The 22,057-nt window shown below is 37.5% G+C and overlaps 1 protein-coding gene across 3 annotated transcripts in view; it reads left to right on the top strand.

The window, feature by feature from the left end:
* AKAP6 (A-kinase anchoring protein 6) overlaps positions 1-20,432 on the top strand; it is a 383,199-nt gene extending 362,767 nt beyond the window's left edge. For all 3 annotated transcript variants that reach the window (XM_034768678.1, XM_034768679.1, XM_034768677.1), the window contains 2 exons: positions 9,458-12,879; positions 19,478-20,432. In XM_034768678.1, coding sequence (XP_034624569.1) covers positions 9,458-12,841 — 3,384 coding nt within the window. In that variant the 3' untranslated portion in view covers positions 12,842-12,879; positions 19,478-20,432. The remainder of the gene's footprint in view (positions 1-9,457; positions 12,880-19,477) is intronic.
* The last annotated feature ends 1,625 nt before the right edge of the window (positions 20,433-22,057 follow it).

Below are 22,057 nucleotides of genomic sequence, written 5' to 3'. Positions count from 1 at the left end.
ATTTTGTAGTCAGAAAGGGTGGCCAAGATTAGTGAAAGATTAAAGTTGGAAGTTTAAAATAAATTATTTTAACATGGTATACTAATCTCTCAACACATAGCATTTAGCGGCATTTAAATTTAGACAGCTGTGGCATTTAAGTGTTAATAAAAATTGCATTAATGATGCATAGAGCTATTTACTTACGCTGGCAGTCTTTTCAGTCTTCCAGTCTGACACTTCCTTTTTTATCCAGCCAGCTAATTTCCCCTCTTTTGTGAGGAGTAACTGTTTTCACACTACTGCTTACCCAGCAAGCCTCCTCATTGTTTCATGCTTAATTATCTTCTTGAGCTTCACCTTCTCCAGTAAGGGAGAAAGACTGGGCCTCCCCACAGCTCTAATGAAAGCTAGGTTTTATAGATGCACTGTGTGAATAAATGCAGTGTCTGATCTAGCAACATAATAAATGAGTTCCTAAACTTTATGGAGTCCCAGCTAATCCAGTGGGTTTACTCAACAATGCAGAAAGAAGCTGTATTTTTAAAAAAATTTTTTTTTTTTATTTTAAAAAGGGGAGGAAGAACTTTAATTTATCATGGAACCGGACACAATAAAAATGTTCCAACATTACACAAAAATGCATCACAAATATTTGTTTCAGTGCAACTCCGAAAGTTTCTCTAAGTCATGTGGAAGCCTTTGAGCTGTATACATTAAACTTCAAGCTGGCATATTAACAACATTAATATTAATAGCCCTCTGCCCTTCACTTGTTACAATGCTGTACAACCTCTGATTCCTATCTACACTTGTTACCACTCACAAACACCCAAACAGCAGTTGTGGAAAGATGTGCCTTTTTGCATTTTTGCCTAGCCAGACTGCTACCTTCCTCTCAAATGCAGGCTTGGCCACAGTTGTCCATTATTTTGTCACCTAGAGGTTGAATTTCTGCAAAGTACTTTATCTTGGGCTGCCCAAGGAGACTACACAGAAGCCAAGGCAGTTACTACACGTACCAGCCCACTTCCTAAGCAAGAAAAATTGATAAGAGTATATAACACTGGTGCTTTGCACCCTATACTTGCTTCCACTATAATCCCAGATCCAGTTCAAAATTCAAAGCCCTATTCCTACTAACCTCCAGGTCTCCCTTATCTCTCACTACTGTCAACAGGGATGTTTCAGTTAATGGAGCCCAGAACAAGATGCCTGAAGCTCTAGGGCAGAGAGGATTCAGTGGAGACCTTCTGATTTGGGACTTCTTACCACTGGAGATTAGGGCTGAGTTTGAGGCTTGCCATGTTTAGAACATATGCTTTGCCATAATGAAGGAGCCTGCAAAATCTCAGGAAAGTGCTTTCCATGGTAATCAGTTTCCAAGAATTATTCTCCTGAATCTCAATTTATCATTAGGATGGACAGATAGTTCTCTTTGACACCATGGGGACTTGTGTATATGGGGAGATTGACTGGCAGAACTATAGTGGTAATATCATACTGCTCTAGCTATGTTGGTATAACTCTGTGTGTGGACACTCTGTTAGAGAATAAAAGTGACTTTTTTTGGTATAGTTATAACAGTATAATTATAACACTGTAGTTCTGCCAGTTTGCCTGTGTAGACAAGCTCTTAGTTAAACTAGCACAAGTTTATATGTAGACAAAGCCACAGAACTGCTCCAATTCTGTGCCGTAACCATAAAAACTGTTCTTTCTCCTGTTAGTAAGGTCAGTGTGTGCATTTTGGTCCAAATCGGAGATGCTTCTGCAGGCAAACTCCCGCTAACTTGAATGGGAATTTATCTGAGTAAGACCTTAGGATTTGGCCTTTACTGCATATGGAAATGCATCACAAATTTCTGTTTTTGTGTTAAGCTGTGAATGCTCCTTCTAGGCTTTTCATTAAGGATTTGTGCTGGACTCTCTCATAAGAAGGAGAAAAATACACATATGCCACAGAAGCAAAGGTGAGACCAAAATGACGTTCAGGAACACAAAAAACCCTGTCATGTAACCTCTTGACAGATGAAAAGAAAACTACAAAGCAGCAAAAGCAATTGCCAGTAAAATGTGCCATGTAGCCAGATGTTATCATCAGGAAAAAAAAGCCCGCTTACACAACTTGGCATGTAGGTCGGCGATTGTAAACCCTATTTGGATGACAATGTGATGGAACTAAAAAAGTGTCACCTTTTTTCATTGCAGCCTATTTTTGGATTCATAACAGTTGCAATGTTTGAATTATTTTGTTAAAAAGACCCTCTCAATGTGAATCTTGTGAAATTGCCTAATAAAAAAAAAAAAAATCCAGTTCCTGACAGAGCAGCTTTTAAATAGTGTATCCTGAATGTTTCTTCTGAAAAACTTAACAGAAGTTTTCCTCCTCCTCTGACAACATTTAAAAGGGTCTCTTCAGTAAGAGAGAAACTGATTAAGTCTCCTGCACAGGAACCCGTGGGAGGATCTAGTTGTAGGATTGGGGCCCAACTGACTACACACAGAAAGGGCTTGCAGTCCAGCTTGGGTAAATGCTACTCCAGGAGCAGAACAGGGACCAAACTGTCACCCAGTTTAGTCCCTGTTTCTCCAGTGATCTGTGGGAGAAGTAAGCTACACCAGCCATTTCCCTGGCACGGGTTATTTCCTTTTCCATGTTGGCTCAGCTGTGCTGTCGGGGAAGGGGCTGAAGCCAAAACTCCACACTTCCGCATTCACTTTCTCCCTGCACAACATGTGGCATATTGGGTAGCCCATCGAGCGAAGTTAGGGGACTCTCTATGCCCTGTTTACTCCCGGGTGCAGGCACACAGCTAATTGATCCCAAAGTGCTCCCAAATGCACAGATTAAACAAACTTTAAAAATAGAGGAAAAAATTGGAGGGGGACGAGGGGGTTCCTCTGATTTTTTTGAATGACAATAATCCTAGGCTTTACTAGTAACTATAGTAAGTACACATTTTTCAGATAAGACTGTTTTTTAAAATTGATGCTGTCCCTTTAAAAATTCTTAAAATTATTAATTCTGGGGTTTTTTAAAGTTGCTAAATGGCCTAGAGAAAAGTGTCATTTTAACAGCCAAAATTAGTATTGCTTCCACCTTTTATTTCTGAGTGTCGAGAAGAACCTGAAGCATTGACATGCCTGTGAGAAACTGAACAATGACAGAACATCAATTACCCCTGTCCTCCACTGGCAACCCTGTGCATGGACACCCACAATTGAGCACAGCCCCACTAAAACCAGTGACTCTCCTCATAGGTGCAGGAATCCGCCCACACAGACCTTAGTGCGAAGTCTTGGCCATGCTGCTGGGATGGGCACTGTTATAAGAACCTGTATAAACAAATATTGCAGATAGAATAAAGGGGGTATGAGTGGAGGGAAGGATAATGGAGGGGGGGATGGAAAATCTGTTTTTTCCCTATAGAAGTCCTCCTTTTGGTGCCTCAAAAATTGGACTCCACCGTCTTGCACACATAATGCCTGTTGAAGTAGATGGAATTTTTGCGTGTGAAGAGTGTAGAACTGAGGCTAATTATTTCAAAGTAGAACAAGGGAAAATATGAACCTGAGTCCTGGATTTTTATTTTCTTAAAAAATAAACACAGATTTACAGATAAACTCCTGTTTTAACCTTAATTATAGTAAATAGATGTGTTAATGATTGTTTTTTCTAATGAGGTCCGGTACAGCATAACCCATCATATTGTAATGAGCAGGTCCTTTCAGCAATAATGCTTATTAATTATGAAGTGTAGTTGTTGAGAGATGAGGACAGTTCGCTGGTTGGCTATCATACAAGGAACCCTATTTAGAAAATGAACATAAGTGAAGCAGAAATGAAGTGGCTACTGTAAACATGACTACTTCCCTCAGCAGAAGTACTTGGCATGCTGGCATTTTTCAAAAAACAAAATCATGTTTGTCTTTCTTGAATGTGAATACATTCTTGGAGGTGGGGGATGGTTTCTTTCTTTCATTTCCCCCCATTCCATAAGTGCAGTTACATTTGGATAATTTGTACACAGCAATTAAGGGATTTTGTGGGAGCGGGAGGGGAACAGAGTTTATATTTATTATTGTAAAAGCTCTTTTTAATGTTAATTCCTTTAAAAAATATAATGGTATGTGGGGGTTACACTACAGGACTATTTCACCAACACAAAGTATCTGTACTGAAATAGTACATTGAAATGAGAATGAAACACAGGGAATCATTGTTTAACTTTAATAATAGCTTACTGGAGAAAAAGACAAATCCATCTCTGTATTAGTAAAGAAAACAGTACAGGAGAAATGCATTATCCTTTTAAACTTTTTTCTTAAACAATCACAGGGGATGAGGAAACAAATCTTTAAATGGTTTTACAGTATGCTTCTCCCTGATAACATTTTTAGGGTAGATCAGTGGTTTAAGCAGTAAAGCCTGGATCTTACGAATATTTAAGCACATATTTAACCTAGCTCACATGAGTAATTCTAGTGAACATGATAGAACTACTCATCTGAGTAAGGTTCTGCATGTGCTTAAAGTTTTTGCTTGATCAGGGCCCAAGTTGCAAATACCTAGGCTCCCTAAAACCACACGTGCAAATCCCAGCAGGGTGAATTCAACTTTTCACCTTCAACTTCCAAGTCAGATACAATTTACTGTCTGGTAGATTTCTGGATGGAACCTTAGAAGGCTATCTGCTGTTTGCTCCATGGCACTATTGTAGAAGCATGGTATATATAATATGGATAGAAATGTGTCTTGGCTTGTTAGGTCAAAAAATATTTCTCTTGTCTGCATGTGTGCCATTTGGCTGTTGCACTCCACACCAGATGGGGTTGCATTTAATAGTGTTGATGTATAATTTGTGGTGTACTTTGTGATCTTTTGAGAATACGTATACTCTCTTAAATTATTACTTGTATTAGGCCAAATCCTGAGATCTTTACTCAGTTGGGAGGGGGGGGGGGGGGGTTCAAAAGTGCTCACTCTTAGCCTTATTTTACAATAGATTTCAATGGGAGCAGTCAGGTCAACACTAAGTGCTTACCAAAATCCCACCCAATTTCTACTCTGTCCTTGGCCAGGCAAACTCCCATTGCTGGCAAGTCCCTTACCCCAGGATTCAGCCCATTATTTGATATGGGCCCTGAAATTAGAATTTAAATGCTGGGCCAGATCCTAAGCTGCGGTAAATAAAACTAGCTCCTCTGAAGTCAATGGAACTCCACCAATACGCATCAGCTATAGCTATGTCCCACAGGGTTTTTAAGGATACTCATTGTTAAAAGGGTGACATATATAAAACAAATTGAAGTGGTAAAGTACTGAAATATCAGGCAGCTTAAATACTCACAGGCAGTCAGTTAAACCAGCTAATATCCAAAAAAGTATATGTAAGTATCATAGATTCCTCTCCCCAACAGTTTGATATCAGGTGTGAATGCCACAGAAGTTAATGGGATTTTTGTCACTGACTTCAATGGGGCCATGATTCACCCTATACAACTCACCGTTGTGAAGAATCCTGATGCTCTCTAGAACTCTCAAGGTTGCCCTTCAATGGTAGTCCCCATTTGCTTGTGCAAGAATCAGAAAATGTTTTCACTATCCTTTGGTGTCTGGTTTTCAGGATCGGGACATCTGTCTATAATGGACTGTTCATTTCTTGGGTAATGTGACTCAAGGAGTGATATCCTGGTCCAGAATAAGTCAAATGCCCCTGGAATCAGCAAGTGCAATTTCCATGGAGGAGCATAGTCAGCATTGATTGAGGTGATGTAAATTACATGGTATAATTTTGAAGTCAGTGCAGTTTTGCTAGTTTACACCAGCTGAGGATCTGGCCTTTCATGCACAAATGGCCTATCTCAGTCATGCAGAAATCTTTTATTTTCTGGAGCAGTTAACTAAATACCCACCCTTTTGCCCTAAGACGTCAAGTAATTTCTAGCTATTTAATTCTCAGATGGGAGAAAAATGGGAGAAAAATAAAATTAAAGACGAAATTAGAGGGGAAAGTTTTATCATAGGTCATTGTCAGGTGTGTCGGACCAAAATAAATTATTGTAAAAAAAAAAAAAAAAAAAAGCCCTGAAAAACTGTCTGGAGTTATTCCAAACATTATCTCATTGAAAGCCAGCTTTGCATCTGTGCCATAGGAAGAAGAAGAAAGACCCACAACATTATAGCGAGATGAAAGGAAAGCAGTGAAAAGAAAATGCTGCCATTGCTTTTACTCCCTATCTTGACTCTCCTTCCAAGGAACATTAATTCAGACATTTAGAATGTAGCACAGACATTAGGGCCGACTATAGTGGGGAGGAGAAAGGCTGTGACTCCCACCCTCTGGGCGATTAGAAGTAAAGGTTCCATCTTGTCTGCAATTTCAGATGTTCTACTGAAAAATCCACAAGATCTAATGTAATAAAATAATCATAAATCTGATGCCCTGGCATCCTGCCTATGCATTTAGGAGCCTGTTCAGGAAGACATTTCACCTTACACAAACAAAGTCTTCTGAGATTTCTGGTTCCCCCCTGCTGCCATCATGAGTGCAACCACAGTGGGACGTGGTATGCCACACTGTTCAGCACTCCAATAAGCCATACACTCTCCCAGTTGCTGCTCTCCCAGGCTGATGTCATGGTGTCCAAACGCCTTCCTTTATTTGAGTAGCCTGCCCGGTTTTGTAAAAGGGAGGGGAAAATGTACTCTGTGGTCAACAATGTGAAATGATTTATAATAATGTTTCAGTGACTTGAGCTGGGTGTTTCTTCTTTCGGAAAAACTTACTCTCAGAAAACTGAATACATTTAAATGATAAAAAGTAGGCTTTGACGTAACAGAGCACTCAGTTAAGATGAATGGGCTGAGGTCACACTTTTGTGTGTGTTTTATTGTTTCAGTCTGTCTGACTTGCAGAACAAACAAGGCAGCAGAGTGCTAATTTACAGGGGGAAGGTTATCTTCCTAACCAGGAAGAGCCAAATGTATTTCTGAGACATAAAATCAGATTCTGCAACACATAAAATCTGTGGAATCTGCTGCTGATTTCCTGCCTTCACAGATTTCTTTTTTGCAGTTGGCAGCAGCTTAAAGCAGTACAAATCAAATGAGGTTTGAGACTGTTTGTAGTAATGCATCCCAAATGCTAAGTGTACAGTTGTCTGGAGTAATAAGAAAATCCAGAGAGAAAAATGGGAAAAATTAGTAGACTGTCTTTAGATAACATGTTTTAGACTAGTTTTTATTTAATTGTAATCTTCCTGTGGCACTGAATGCTCAGGGTGTTGATAATTGGATATATGGATTTTTACCTGCAGGTTAATTGTTGGAATCTGGCCCAAGTTACCAAAATATAGTGGTAGTGACCAAATATAGGGTACCAACCATCAGAGTTGGTACCCTATAGTCCCCGTTTCTCCAAATCTGAGTATAGCATTCAGCTCTCCAGGTGGATGTACATTGGTGCCCTCATCTACATACATCTAGCAAGCAGGTGTTTCAGCTGGGATTTCTGATCTAGTGAGCCATATTGAAGGGATCACGCACCTAAGTATCCTAGAAAAAAAAGAGTACCATAAAAATTCTTTATATAATAGACTCAGTGTTTGATAACTACACCCCCCAGTCCTCCTTTTTGCTACAGCCCAATTCTGTTTCAATATCTTTCTAAATCAGCTGTGGTGTAGACTGTTGTTTGAGCACATGCTCAGCTCTGTACATGCATATAAGGAAGCACTCGTGCCTCAAGGAACTTACAATCTAGTTTAGACCCTGACAATACAGTACACAGGAGAGATCATTTCTGTGTAAGAATTTTTTCTGGATGGATTTGAAGGAAGAGCGACTGTGCCATATGTCAGAACAGGAAGACCATAAACAATTAAGAGCCATTAAACAACTAAGGATTGCAGACCATAATAACACTCTGTGCCAAGGAGGCTAAAGGAGTAGCTGACATAGGGCTGGCTAGCTATGCTAGCTTTGTGGCCACTTTGCACCTCAGGAGCAGTGCAAAGGGGCTGGAACAGAGTCAGGATCTGGGCCATTGTCTAAATGTAAAGATACTCAGCTGTAAGGCTGGTTTAAAACAAACATGTCAGGAAAATGTCTTCAGATGAATGCCATTGAAGAAAGCATTCAGCCTTACTATTCATTTCTTCAGTTGCGTTCTGTCCTTGAGATCTACAGATCCAGACAACATCCTGACAAACATTGAGCTATGGCATCATGAAAAGCAGAGTTATATTTAAGGACTTGAGTAATTGATTTCTCTTTCGCATGTCACCATCACCGACTGATAGTAGGTCTATCACAGATGAGCCAAAAATCTTCCCTAAATTGTAATTCTCCCTTGCAAGATTACATGGGCATGGAGAGGAAAATGAAGGGAAGATGCCATAAGATGAAATTCACTTGTGTCCAGAAAGCCAGCTGAAGATCTGTGTACCACTTAGGTTTTTTTATGAAAGCTTCAATGTGGGACTGAACGAGTGTGCTCTGGCCTTGTGCTGACTTTCTGAATGCGTTGCCATCATGTTTCCTTTCACACAGATCTGTTTCTGTTTATCTCTAGAAGAAAATATTCTTGAGATTAGTTTTAAGTGTTGTATAAACATAATTGCAAATATTATTGGAAAGTGACAAAAGTCTTTAAAAAAAAGTCTAGCTCAGTTATTTATTAGCACTTTCCCAGAGTACAGTGTCAGCACAGACAATATTTGAAATGAATGTTGTATTTGATTAGACTGATTGATTGTTCTCACCGCTGAGGATTTAGCATTCATTAGTCATACTAACCAGTCATTAGTACTGCCTTTATCAGCAAGCAAAGAATAAACAGAAATTCTAATAAAAATTCATCACAGTGAAGGTACTCCATACCTAAGCAAGTTTTATGACTGTCAGTGTATTAGATTAGCTGTTATAACATTGGCAGCATAAAAGTTTCTGTTATAAAAAGTTTAAAATCCTTTAATGGTTGTTTACTTTTAATCTAGACTCTTTTAAATTTAAGTAGGCTAAACAGATAATCTCTCTCAAATCCAATATAATAAAGTGCTAATAGTTATTTTTTACCTACTGATATATTTGTATGGGATCCCTTTTAGCTTTTAGTCTCGAGGTTTCTTAAGCAAGTTGTACTAACCTGATTTATCAAAAACAATCTTTATTGGAGAGAAATCAAAATCCTGTATCACAGGTTTTCAATCAAAGAGCAAATGTATTCTGGTATATACAGAAAAAGTACAAAAATGGAGACCATGTTTACATTTAATTGATTTCACTCTCATATGTCCATTTTAACTTTACATAATACATAACTCATTGGTATTTATATAATAGTGGTAAGTGCTCCAAAGAAATAAGCACTTACATTGAACACATGTAAATTAAAGGCAGTGAATTTATCCTTATTTCTCTAGAATGTTTTTTAATGTACAATTATTTTTTATCTTTGTAATTTTTTTACAGGAGCCCCTGAATATTATTGATCCTGGTTTGATGGACGTAAATGGTCCAAATGAAGATGCATTAGAATGGGATGAAACTGATATAAGTCATAAGCTGATTAGCATTAATGAAGAATTAAATGAACTCGATCAAGAACAAAAGCAGGATCATCCAAAACAGAAATCTGCTTTAGAAGAATGTGGTGGTAATGACTTGAATCAAGAAGAACATATCAGTGATCATGAAACTCCTCTGTATTGTTCCAGCATTACATCACCTCCTAGCCCTCACATTTACCAAGTCTATAGCCTCCACAATGTAGAGTTATCAGGAAAAAAACATATACCTTTATTGAAAAAGACTTCAAACTTCCCCAGTGTAACACAGTCTAATATTTTAAATAAAAGTCTTAAGGACTCCCCATTTTCCTCTACTAAATCTCTGCCAGACCAAATAGGCAGGACTACTTTGGCAAAACCATTCAATTATATGTACCATAGCGGAAACATAAGCAGACATTCTGAGAGTGAAAGCGGAATAGTCAGTGAAGGTGATATAGAAACTTCAAACGATTCTGAAATCTTTTTGATAAATGATATTGAAGGAACCCAGAGTAATCCTGAAATTGGGCCTCTGGAAGCCCACATGAGTGACATAGTTCATGTGATAAAACAAAAAATTAAACAAGAAGACGATGACCATATTACACTTTCAGATAATTGTCACTCAACTTCTTCTTCATGTTGTGCAAGTGGAAAAGAGGGAGATCTAAATGGTGCTACCCAACATACCTCTGATTGTTTGGAAGAAGAATTACAAGGAAAACATGATGTGTTTACATTTTATGATTACTCTTATCTCCAAGGCACCAAACTCAAATTGCCAGTGATGATGAAACAATCACAAACTGATAAAGCATGTACAGAGGGCACTTTACTTCATGGTTTTTATTTTGATAAAATACCCTGTAAAGCTGAACATCAATCTGCAGAGTTACAACCAGATGAGTTTATGCATGAACTTACTTTGGCAAGTGTCTCCAGGGAATCAGATCCCACTTCCTGCAAATCTGTGGAGGATTCTAGGAAATTAACTGATATACAGAATGCAAAACAGGTTTCACGTTTATCTCATAGCTCTTCATTAGAATCTCTTTCTGTGGCAGGTGATTTGTTTGGCTCAAGTATTTTTAAAGCTGGTGATGGTCTTCAGCGAAGCGCATCTTTGGAAAGCTGGTTAACTTCATACAAAAGCAATGAAGATCTTTTTAGTCATCATGGCTCAGGAGACATAAGTGCAAGCAGTGATTCTGTTGGAGAACTCAGCAAAAGGACATTAGACCTCCTGAATCGCTTAGAGAATATCCAGAGCCCCTTAGATCATAAGATAAAGCGCAGCATTTCTGATATCACACTCCAAAGTAGCTCACAAAAAATGTCATTAGCCGGACAGTTAGCATTAGATATTGCATCCTCAATCAATGAAGATTCAGCTGCTTCTCTCACTGAACTCAGCAGCAGTGAGGACCTTTCTCTTTGCTCTGAGGACATTGTATTGCATAGAAATAAAGTGCCAGATTCAAATGCATCATTTAGGAAACATCTTAATCGGTCAGTAGCTGATGAGAGCGATGTCAATGTCAGCATGATTGTTAATGTCTCCTGCACTTCTGCTTGCACTGATGATGAAGATGACAGTGATTTGCTTTCAAGTTCTACCCTGACCTTGACAGAGGAGGAGCTGGGCATCAAAGATGAAGATGACGACTCTAGTATTGCAACTGATGAGGATATTTATGAAGAGTGCAATTTAATTTCTGGACTTGATTACATAAAGAATGAACTCCAGACTTGGATTAGACCAAAATTTTCTTTGACAAGGGAGAAGAGAAGATGCAACCTCAGTGATGAAATTCAGTGCAGTAAAGATGTAAGTAGCAATGAGACATCAAAAGCAATAGATACATTGAGCACTGAAACACTTCTGAATGGTTCAGTATATAAGCTACCGGAAAATAATGGCAACAGTAAAAACGTATCAGATGGTCATGAGCTGGGGACAAAAAGTCAGACTATAAAGGATAGTTCTCAGGCTGCTAAAGATCAGTTTGTGGATGACATGGAGAATGGAAATGTTGAAAATACTCCAGACAGTCAAAAGGAAGAGCTTATTAGAACTTCATCCACTCTCAAAAATGTTGGCTTACTTGATGGTAAGGGAGCTGAAAACGAATGTTGCATCTGCGAAGCGTTTACAGATAGTTCAGATGATTCACATATGGATGGTAAGGAGACTGTTCAACCATCAAATATATCCACAAGTCTTCTACAAGAATGTCAAAATCAACTTCAATCTGACGATCATTGCATTGCTTATACTCCCATTAGAAAGCCTTGTATGGAGCCTGCATCAGAAATGAGAGGTATAGATACACAAGATACTTCTTTACTAAAATATTTACCTAATGATCAACAAAGCAGAACAAGCACTATTGAAAAACCTACCGATTGCTGTGTAACTTTTAAACCAAATGAAGCAGAAGAGAACACCTCAGCAAGTGGTAGTGATTCATGTTGCAACTGTGAATCTGTTGCTTTCGATAAACGAAATGTGGAAGATTGCTCAGTGCACAACTTTGTGATGGAGATAATTGACATGGCATCAACAGCCTTGAAGAGTAAATCACAGCCTGAATGTGAGACAGCCACTCCTACTTCATTAACTCAAATCAAGGAAAAGGTAATGGAACATTCTCACCGGCCCATACAACTAAGAAAGGGGGATTTTTACTCTTATCTTTCTCTCTCCTCTCATGATAGTGACTGTGGGGAGGTAACCAAATACATAGAGGAAAAGAGCAGTACTCCAGTGCCACTGGACTTTGCAGATGAGAGAGAAAACATTGAATGTTTTTTTGAAGCTTGTCCTGAGGAAGAGCGAGTTGAGCAGCAGCCACATTTCTCTTCCGCTACTCCTGAAGGATCTCTGGCAGCAGGCAAAGTCCTAGAATTATTGGCTGAACCTAAAACTTCTGCTAAATGTAGTAGCTTTTCTTTCTTAAGTAATGACATTGATGTAAATGTGCCCAATCCTGCCAACCAAAAGGTATCAAACAATTTAAAAAATATTATTGATGATTCACTGACTTTGGATAGCCATAATGAAGGCTTAGACATGAATTCTCTGCAGTTTAGCACTAAAAAAGGAAGTACAGGAAAGTCACTTGGAACTGGGAAGTCTAAAGGAAGTATTGCTGCTTCTGCAAAGGGTTCAGCTATAGGTTTTCAATTAAAGCCAGAGCACTGGAAAGATCAAGATGTATTGCACCAGGACACTGAAACACTTACTTGTGAAGAAAAACTCCTGAATCTTCACACTGAGAGGCACATTAATATGCACAGATAGAATGTAACCCTCCCGTGCACATACATTATCTCAAACAGGTATGTACTGTACAGTATGGCTTTGCATATGACTTATTTTTATATGTTTGTATAATGAAAGGGTATGAATCACCATCCGGGACTTTTGTTTTATGATAGCACCATGCTTTATATATATTTGATTGATCACAATCCCAGTTTACATACCTCTGGTCAACTAATGTATTCGAGATACTGGTTTTGCCCCTGGTTGTTGCATGGACTGAAGCTCCACTCCAGTGGAACACACAAAATCCACTGGAGTCAAAATTCTGTTCTGCTGATCTTGGAAATTCCATAGGGTTGATATTCCCAGGTAGCTCCCATTCTCCTCCTTATGCTGCTGAGCTGTCCAGCCTCGTAGAAGCTGTCTCTACTTAGGGACACCCCCTTCTCCTCTCTTCTCCACAGTAAGCTGGTCTTCTGCTATAATCAGCGACCCTCTGTTATCCAAAACATTTGGACAATCAGAAGTTTGGCAATCCCATGAAGCCTTCATAATATCAGTGTTCTACTGTGTTTGCAAATAATCTTGTGAAAACAAACCTCTGGGATAGTGGCTAACCAGATTAAATGGAGAGGTATTAACTTATCTGCTAATGTCTATATCCTATGATTCTGGATTTAAACCTGCTAAGCAATTATGAAGAAAAAGAAATGACAGGCTAAATGATTAGTGTTACCAAAATAAGAAAGCTTTACCATGAGGGTTATTGCAAATGCAAGACTAAGGTTGTACAGTAAGGACACAAAAGGTAGAGGAAGGTGAAAAGTAAAGGCTACAATAGCAATATTAATTGCTCCTTTCTGGTATATTTTATGATGTATATTTTGGAACATAAGTAGTAGAGATGAGCCTAAGATGTGAAGTTTGGCTCCAATCTTTGCCAAAGTTTGAAGAAGTTCAGATCTGGTTTTCTGGCTCACATAAATCTCTAATGAAAAGAAATATTAAACTGCATATTTAGCCAGAAAAACAGAAATAGAAAACAGCATATGCTCTGCACCTCACCACTAATTCAAAGTGGTGCTAGAGCCAGCATAGATGGCTATGCAAGAATCACATTAGTGCAGAGGGATCTTCCAACAGTTTACAGCCAGCATAGCTGCACCTATGCCACACTCAGCCCAGCTGCTTGTGCAGGGGGTGTGGCTGGGAGAAAGAAAGTGTGATCAGGGCTTTCTTACTCTTCATGGATCCCTGGCTGCCATATTGATCCTTTGAGGTCTTTGGTACACAATGACCTAGAATTGGGGAACTGCCAATTCCACCTTTGCATCCCCATTTCCGAGCTGTGCAATGTGTTCTTCAGATGTATCAAAGGAGTTGGGCCTATATATACAAAATGAGATGTTGGTTTTGGAAGTGTAGCTTTTGCATTTCCTCAGCTAATATCCTCGTTATCTCCACACTGATATATACCTGCCTCTAGAGATTTCCATTACTTGCATCTGAAGAAGTGAGGTTCTTACCCACGAAAGCTTATGCTCCCAATACTTCTGTTAGTCTCAAAGGTGCCACAGGACCCTCTGTTGCTTTCAGCTAATATGACATTGCTATAGTTTTTGTCCATACTTGTATGATTCTCTGTATGCACACATATACTTGTGCCTCTGCTAAAGCTCTCTTGTTACAACAACAATTATCTGACACATCCCAAATAATATTCTCATAAGCAAAGTAAGGAAATATAGTCTTGTTGAAATTACTTTAAGGATGGGGTTAAACTGGTTGAAAGATCACACTCAGAGTAATTATCAATGGTTTGCTGTCAAACTGGGGGGACATATCTAGTGGAGTCTTGCAGGGGTCAGTCTGAGGTCCTGTATTATTCAATATTTTCCCTAATGACTTGGATAATGGACTGGAGAGTACGCTTGTAAAATTTGCGGATGACACCAAGCATGGGAGGGTTTGCTAGCACTTTGGAGGAGAGGATTAGCATTTAAAATTACCTTGACAAATTGGAATATTCATCTGAATTCAACAAGATGAAATTAAATAAAAAACAAGTCTGAAGTACTACAGTTAATAAGAAAAAAATCAAAGGCACAGATACAAAATGGGGAATAAGTGGCTAGGTAGTGGTACTGCTGAAAAGGATCTGGGGGTTATAGTGGATCACAAATTGAATAGGAGTCAACAATGGGAATGCAGTTGCAAAAAAGACTATATAATTCTGAGGTGTATTAACAGGAGCCTTAGGCTACGTCTACACTACCCACCTGAATCGGCGGGTAGAAATCGATCTCCCGTTGATCGAATGATCGCGTCTCGTCGGGACGCGACAATCGATCCCCAAATCGACGCTTGTACTCCACCAGCGCAGGTAGGAGTAAGCGCCGTCGACGGGGGAGCCGCGGAGGTCGATTTGCCGCCGTCCTCACAGCGGGGTAAGTCGGCTCAGATACATTCAGCTACGCTAGTCGCATAGCTGAATTTGCATATCTTAAATTGACACCCTCTCCCCCCCCCCTTAGTGAGGACGTAGCCTTAGTATGCAAGATATGGGAGGTAATTGTCCTGCTTTACTTAGCACTGGTGAGGCTTCAGTTGGAGTACTATGTCCTGTTCTGGGTTCCGCACTTTAAGACAGAATCTTTGGAGAGAGTCCAGAGGACCGCAACAAACGTGATAAAAGGTTTAGAAAACCTGACCTATGAAGAAAGATTTAAAAAACAGGCATGTTTAACTTTGAGAAAAGAAGACGGGGGGATGACCTGATAGTCTTCAAATATGTTAAAGGCTGTTATAAGGAGGACTGTGATCAGTTGTGTTGCATGTCTTCTGTAGGTAGAACAAGAAGTAGTCAGCTTAAACTGCAGCAAGGGAGATTTAGGTTAGATATTAGGAAAAGCTTTGTGACTATATGGATAGTTACGCTGTGGAATAGGCTTCCAAGGGAGATTGTGGAATCCCCACATGGGAGGTTTTTAAGAACAGGTTAGACAAACACCTATCAGGGATGGTCTAGATATAGATGATCCTGCCTTAGTGCAGGGGACTAGACTAAATGACCTCTCGAAGTCCCTTTCAGCCCTACATTTCTGTAATTCTGTGATCTTTATCCTGACACTTTCCTTTGCACGTATGTGTGTATAATGTTGCATTATATTGGAATTGTGACATCAGAGAAAAGATGTTTGAACAGATTGTGGGTGTTCACGACCTGACAATTGCCAATTAAGCAAATACTTAAATGAAACCTTAATACACATCTACTGGCTTAGTGACACCATCCACTCCAAAATCACTGGAGAAGCAACTGAAATTCAACTGAGAAATTACAAAAGAGATGGATGAGAGTATATGATCAAGTGCCTATATTCAGAGGACTATGTATACATGGAAGTATCTATCTGAAAAGTGAGATGAGGACAAAAGGCTCAAGTTTGTAAGTTTATACAGTAGACAAAGTAAATTTGAATTAATCTTTTGTTAGAGTTCTTAATTTCATCACTTATTTATTATTATATTAACCTGAGAAAGAGAATTACCATAGTGTGTGTGTGACTGGCCTGTTCTTCTTGTCCTCATTCTTTCACTAATGATGATAGTAATATAACTTTGCACTTCAATAGTGCTTTTCATCTGAGAATCTCAAAGCACTGCACAAACTTGCCATCCACTGTTACAGATATTACAGTTACTTACCTGGTAGCAAGCTGTGTTTTCATTAATACTAGGTTATGACAACGTACAATTAATCAGGCCTGAGGACCAGAATTGAGTATAAAGAATAGAGATATTTACACACCCTCATGAAATTCAGTGAAAGGAAATGCTGAGACTGTACATGATAGTTTGATGGAGTCATAGAATAATTTTTATTTTGCCTTAAGGTTACAGGCTTTTTTAAATAATAAAAAGCCCTTTTTATTACATGCTACTCTTTATTTAAGAAGCTATTTATTGTTTGTTAAATGTTAGATAGTATTGTTTCTATTAAAATTACACATAGATTTTATTATTCCTAGCTGCAATGCTGGGAATGTACCTCAAGCAAGTAAAAAAAATGAAAATCCATGCTGCCACATATGAGATCTGTGATTCACTAAAGTCTGAATTCCCTTCCCCCATTAAGAGCTTGGTGCTGTAACTTCATCTCTCATGCTATGGGGAATGAATTACAGAAGCAATCTATCCTAATTTGTTAACTTATTCAAATAACAGTTATTATACTTAACTATGCTAAAGATTATCTTTTTGGTGGCAGATTGTTTATTTTTTGATGAGCCTAATTACTGATTTTCTAAAAGTAATTTACATTTATTACTAATACATCTTTTAAAATGTGACAGATAAATGTTGTTCCCATAAGTATATTATGAAAAAAGTTACTATTTAAAAACACATTATTTAATTTGAAAGATAAATGGCAAACACCATTATTTTTTCCTGTAGCACCTGTGCTGTAAGCTCATTAAAATGTGTAATTCCAAGTGTAGCTGCAATACTAAGAGAAAAATAACCTATAGTATAGGTATACTCTAAAAATATACTTGGAATGCAAAGCTGACAAAAGGCATACTTACTGATGTAGCTTGGCTAATTTTATCTTCTTTCAGTCTATGTTTGCCTTGGTTGTATAAGAGGATAAAAGCTATAGTGGAGGAAATGTATTTTCTACCAAATGTATTTAAATTGCAATTTTGTTCTTTATCAGTTTGCTGTAAAACTGACCATTAAGGGAAAGTAACAGCAATTCTATAAGCAGCTTCAAAAATACCTCTATTAGAAATGATTATTCTACTATATGAGCCAATATACAGCAGAGGTGCTCAGAAAGTGATACTGATTTTGTTTCTCAAGGAGAGGACAGCTTGAAAGAACAGCCTTCCTGCATATGAGATCATGCAATCTTTTGCTGTCACTATGACCCATGACTCACCAATGGAATCAGGATTCATAGTCATATATTCAGTGTGTGCAGGGATCACCTTATGTGATGTTCCTAGAGTCTTTTCTGGAAAATACATTAGATTTCTGTGTGCAATCTGTTATGGTCACACGTAAGTCACAAAAGATATTTCCGTCCTTTTGTATAGAACATACAATTTAAATTTCACATACTTTGGAAAAAAATTATTACTTGGTTGAAGAAAAATAAACTGGTTTTATCCCATAATCCTGCAGCGGGAGTTAAAATATCCTGCAACTGACTGTAGCCAGGAGGAACCTAGAGGGAAAGGATGGTCCTGTGGCTAAAGCACAAGATTGCTAGTCAGACTTTTTGTATGGCCTTGAGCAGATCACTCAATCCCTTTCTACCTCAGTTTCTTTAACAATGAAATATCAGGGATAATAATTGAGAGGGGAATCCTGAGGCTTAAATCATTCACCGAAAACTGTTTTGAGATCCATGGATAGAATGTGATATCTAAATGCAAAGTATTAGTAGTTACATAATTCTATGAAAAAAACAGTATTCAAGGCCAGTGGAATACAGACACTAATGAATAATAATTTAAATATAAAAAAATTAGGCTGCAGGAATGATCTAAACCTTTTCTTACCATTTATCTTTGCAGATTTAATAGGGCACTAGAAACAACAGTGTTTCTTTATCTTTTTTTACAACATAGTCATGATATTTTATTTCACTATAGCAGAAAATTCCACCAGAGGACTTATTTAAAATCTTAATAATACCTAAATGGTAGAAATAGCTAGTTTATATTATCATCTGTGGATGTTTTGATTTTGGAAAACAGGTTAACTGTCCAACAGTGAGACTTCTCACTATAGATCTGATTAAAACCCACACCAAAGTTTTTAAAGAGCAAATTTGATATCTTCATTATTCTGCATGTTGTTTTTGCACAGATTTCATGTAATTTACTTTTTCTATAAAAATAGAGAGGTCAGTTACAGCAAATAAGATCAAAGGAGAAGGTAACTGGATAGATCCAGATATTTCTGCTTAATTTGGAAGGCATATAATGCATGTCTGGAGTGCCTCCTAGGAAATGCCTAAGAGATGTACTTTGCACTAATCTTTTAGCTGTATTCCGACAGTTATTTCTTCATAATCCTCATCATAAGCCTCTGCTCTTTGATGAATAGTTTAACCCTAAACTCCAAGCTGGATAAATTCCATAGTATGAAAAGTTAACTCATTACTGGTGCCAGAAATGTCCAAATAGTTCTGTGATACCCCTCTTCGCCTTTTATATTAAAATCTCATTGTATATACGTACATAAATTATGTGTGTCCGTTAAATATTGTGTATCCCTTTTTGTTGTTTGGCTGTGGCAGATCCATATTTTATTATTGATCGGAGCACCTTTGAGTGTGCTGAAGGTAAGTTCACAGGTAAGTATAAGGACAGGATCCAGGGAAAAGGTCAGACTTGATGATTTCCCTTGTTTGTTTTGAAACTACGTTCTTAAAAAAATCAATAAGTTTTCTACATCAGTACAAAGACATTTTTTACTCTAACTTGAATCTAGGCATTTAAAAATCGTTGTTCGCATGCTGTATGCCTGTGCATTTAAAGGCTTTGGCATGTAATCGTATAATGGCTATCTTCAGTTGTTCTGGAAGAGCTTGTGTTTTGCAAATAAAACTGTATTTTATGTAACATACTTTCACTTTTTTTTTTCATTTCCTTTTAGAAACTTGGCTGCTGTTCAGGTGCAGGTTCATCCTGTTAACCATGGGATGACCTCCAATGCCATTGCATCATTCACTGCCTCTCGTTACACTGACTCTCAAGATACATTTTCTTTCCAAATGTGATTTGTCCATGTTGGTTTTCTGATCAGGCTACATATGCTGGTCCTAATTCAGTAATCATTTTGTAGTATAGTAAAGCCATTTGCTTTCATGTGGATTCCGCTCCCAAGCTACCTCTAACTACCCACCCTACCTAAATTGAATGCTTCTGTAATACTTATCACCCGTTACATTCTTTAAAGTTTTGAAATTCCACAAATTCATCATGATCAGTCTGATTCATCTTTACAAAGCTGTACCGGTCAGTACTCTCTTATTTCATGTATCAAATTTAATATATATATATGTATAATGCATATTTTTGTTGAAACTATTTTGTGTTTAAAATTACAATTTTATTTGATTGCAGCAAAAGGAAAAGTCATTAGTCCTCCTAATTCAATACATCTAAAAGTTAAGCAATTAAAATCAATGCCATTTATTTCATTTTAAAATTTAATCTATGCAACACTTCAAGAAACAACTACATGGTGTTGTATATTAGGAACTGTTGACATTCTACTGAATTAAGTACAACATTTTGGGTTTTTATGCTTCTTGAGGTGGTAAAGGGAAAAAAGTTTTTAAAAAAGTGTGCCTTGCTGTATTTCTTATACCATTTATTAAAAAGCTGCTTTCAGAGTAAAATTATGTTGGTTTCAAAGGAGGAAATAGCAAGGTTAAGATGTGTGAATAATTTCTGTATATATGTATAACCAAGTACAAACATTGATGTATAATGACAGTATAAAATGCTTTCATGTTTGTGATGTTCAGTGATGTTGAAAATATAAGCCTTAAAACCATTAGATTGCATGATAATTAGAATTGGCATAATAAACATCGTTTATTGGGGAAAAAAAGCAAAATTGGTTATCTGTTTTACCTACGTTCGAAGAAAAAAAATACTGCATCAAAATACAGAAGAGTTATGTTTGCAATCTTTCATAGAGTCTAGAGTTTCCATATCAGTCAAGAGTTTTGGGCTACATGGCTCCAAAGTAAAGGTCATGCAAACTAAGGAGTTTCAAAATCTTTCTGGTCACACATGGAAATGCAAACATTCAGACAGATGAATCTAGTGAACTGCAACACCAGTTCCCAAAGGACAAATATACATATATCTTAAACCTTTATTTCTTTATTATTAATAGTTTGATGTTGGATGTTAGGAAACTTTCTGTCTCTTAAAATTTCATTCATTTACATAGTCCCCTTGAATGAGCTTTGTATATATTTATATAAGCTCTTTTACAGTTAGGATGTTTGAATAATTTAGATTATGTACATTTTAAATGTTTTTATCTTGTTCTAAAACTATATTGGGTGGCTAAAACAATGCTGAATGCTCTATCTAGTATCTCTGCAAAAATGACTCTTTCCTAAAAATCTCTATTTAAGTGGAGGCTACATTTAATAAGCCAGAAACTGGGTCTGCTGTTTTCTATTTTATCTGTTTAATATATATATATATTTTCTATTATGTGCGTGGGGGATTATTTTAAACAAACAAAATCCTTCAGTATTGGTTTTCTTAATAAAATCAATCAAATAAAATGCCAGTAGCCTAGCCAGAATTTAGACGACGACCTAAAATACCTCATTGGCATGTCCATGTAATAGTGGAGGAACTGGTAAGAAAAACTTTTCGGTTTCAAGCTACCAAAGGCATATTTTCACTTATAATGGTGAGAAAAACATGTAGGTCCTGACTCTTATCTTTGCTAAGTCCCCTTTACAAGGCGAAAGCACTGTAAAAGAGCCTTATGTAGATGAGAATGAAGCCCTTAAAAAATTGAGAAAAAATTCCTTGCAATTGCCTTTTTGAATCTATGACGTGTTCTCCACTTGCATATTCTCACTGTTATAGTCCAGAACTGTGTTTAAGTTAAACCCAAGCCACACTGAAGGTCTGAATCACTCTTTACAGAATATTGGAAAATGTCAAATAATTTCTAGGTGCAATTTCTCATAAAATCATACAGAGTTTAGCCAGTCTATTTTTTTTTAATTAAAATTATTAATTTTTAGTGATTTATCATGGTTAATTTTTACATGGGAATTGAGTTTTGAAGTATATCTTAGCACTTTGTTTTTAACCTAACTCACTCTGACTGCAATCATATCTTGATGATGAGAACAGAACTCGTAAGTTAGAGGCTTTTCATGTCTGTCAGCTCAGCCAACAAACTGCAGAACTCCATCAGTTATTGTACCGTGCTTCTGCTTTATTAGGTCAGTGGCCACTTACTGGTTTTTCTAAGTGAAAATAATAGTATAATCACACCATAAAGACAATAATTCATAATACAGTATTTGGAATAGTATATGGTCACAATTCAAACTTGTAAGGCTATGTGGCTCAATCCTGAGAGATGGAGAACACCTTGACTTAACTAGTGTTTGCAGAACTATATTATTTGATCTCAGGAGACAAAGTACAGTATCATTTTTATAACTGTGATTCAAGGCCATTCATT

Source organism: Trachemys scripta, chromosome 4 (genome assembly GCF_013100865.1).
Source record: "Trachemys scripta elegans isolate TJP31775 chromosome 4, CAS_Tse_1.0, whole genome shotgun sequence".
Lineage (NCBI taxonomy): Eukaryota > Metazoa > Chordata > Testudines > Emydidae > Trachemys > Trachemys scripta.
This window is presented reverse-complemented; position numbering and strand designations above follow the sequence as displayed.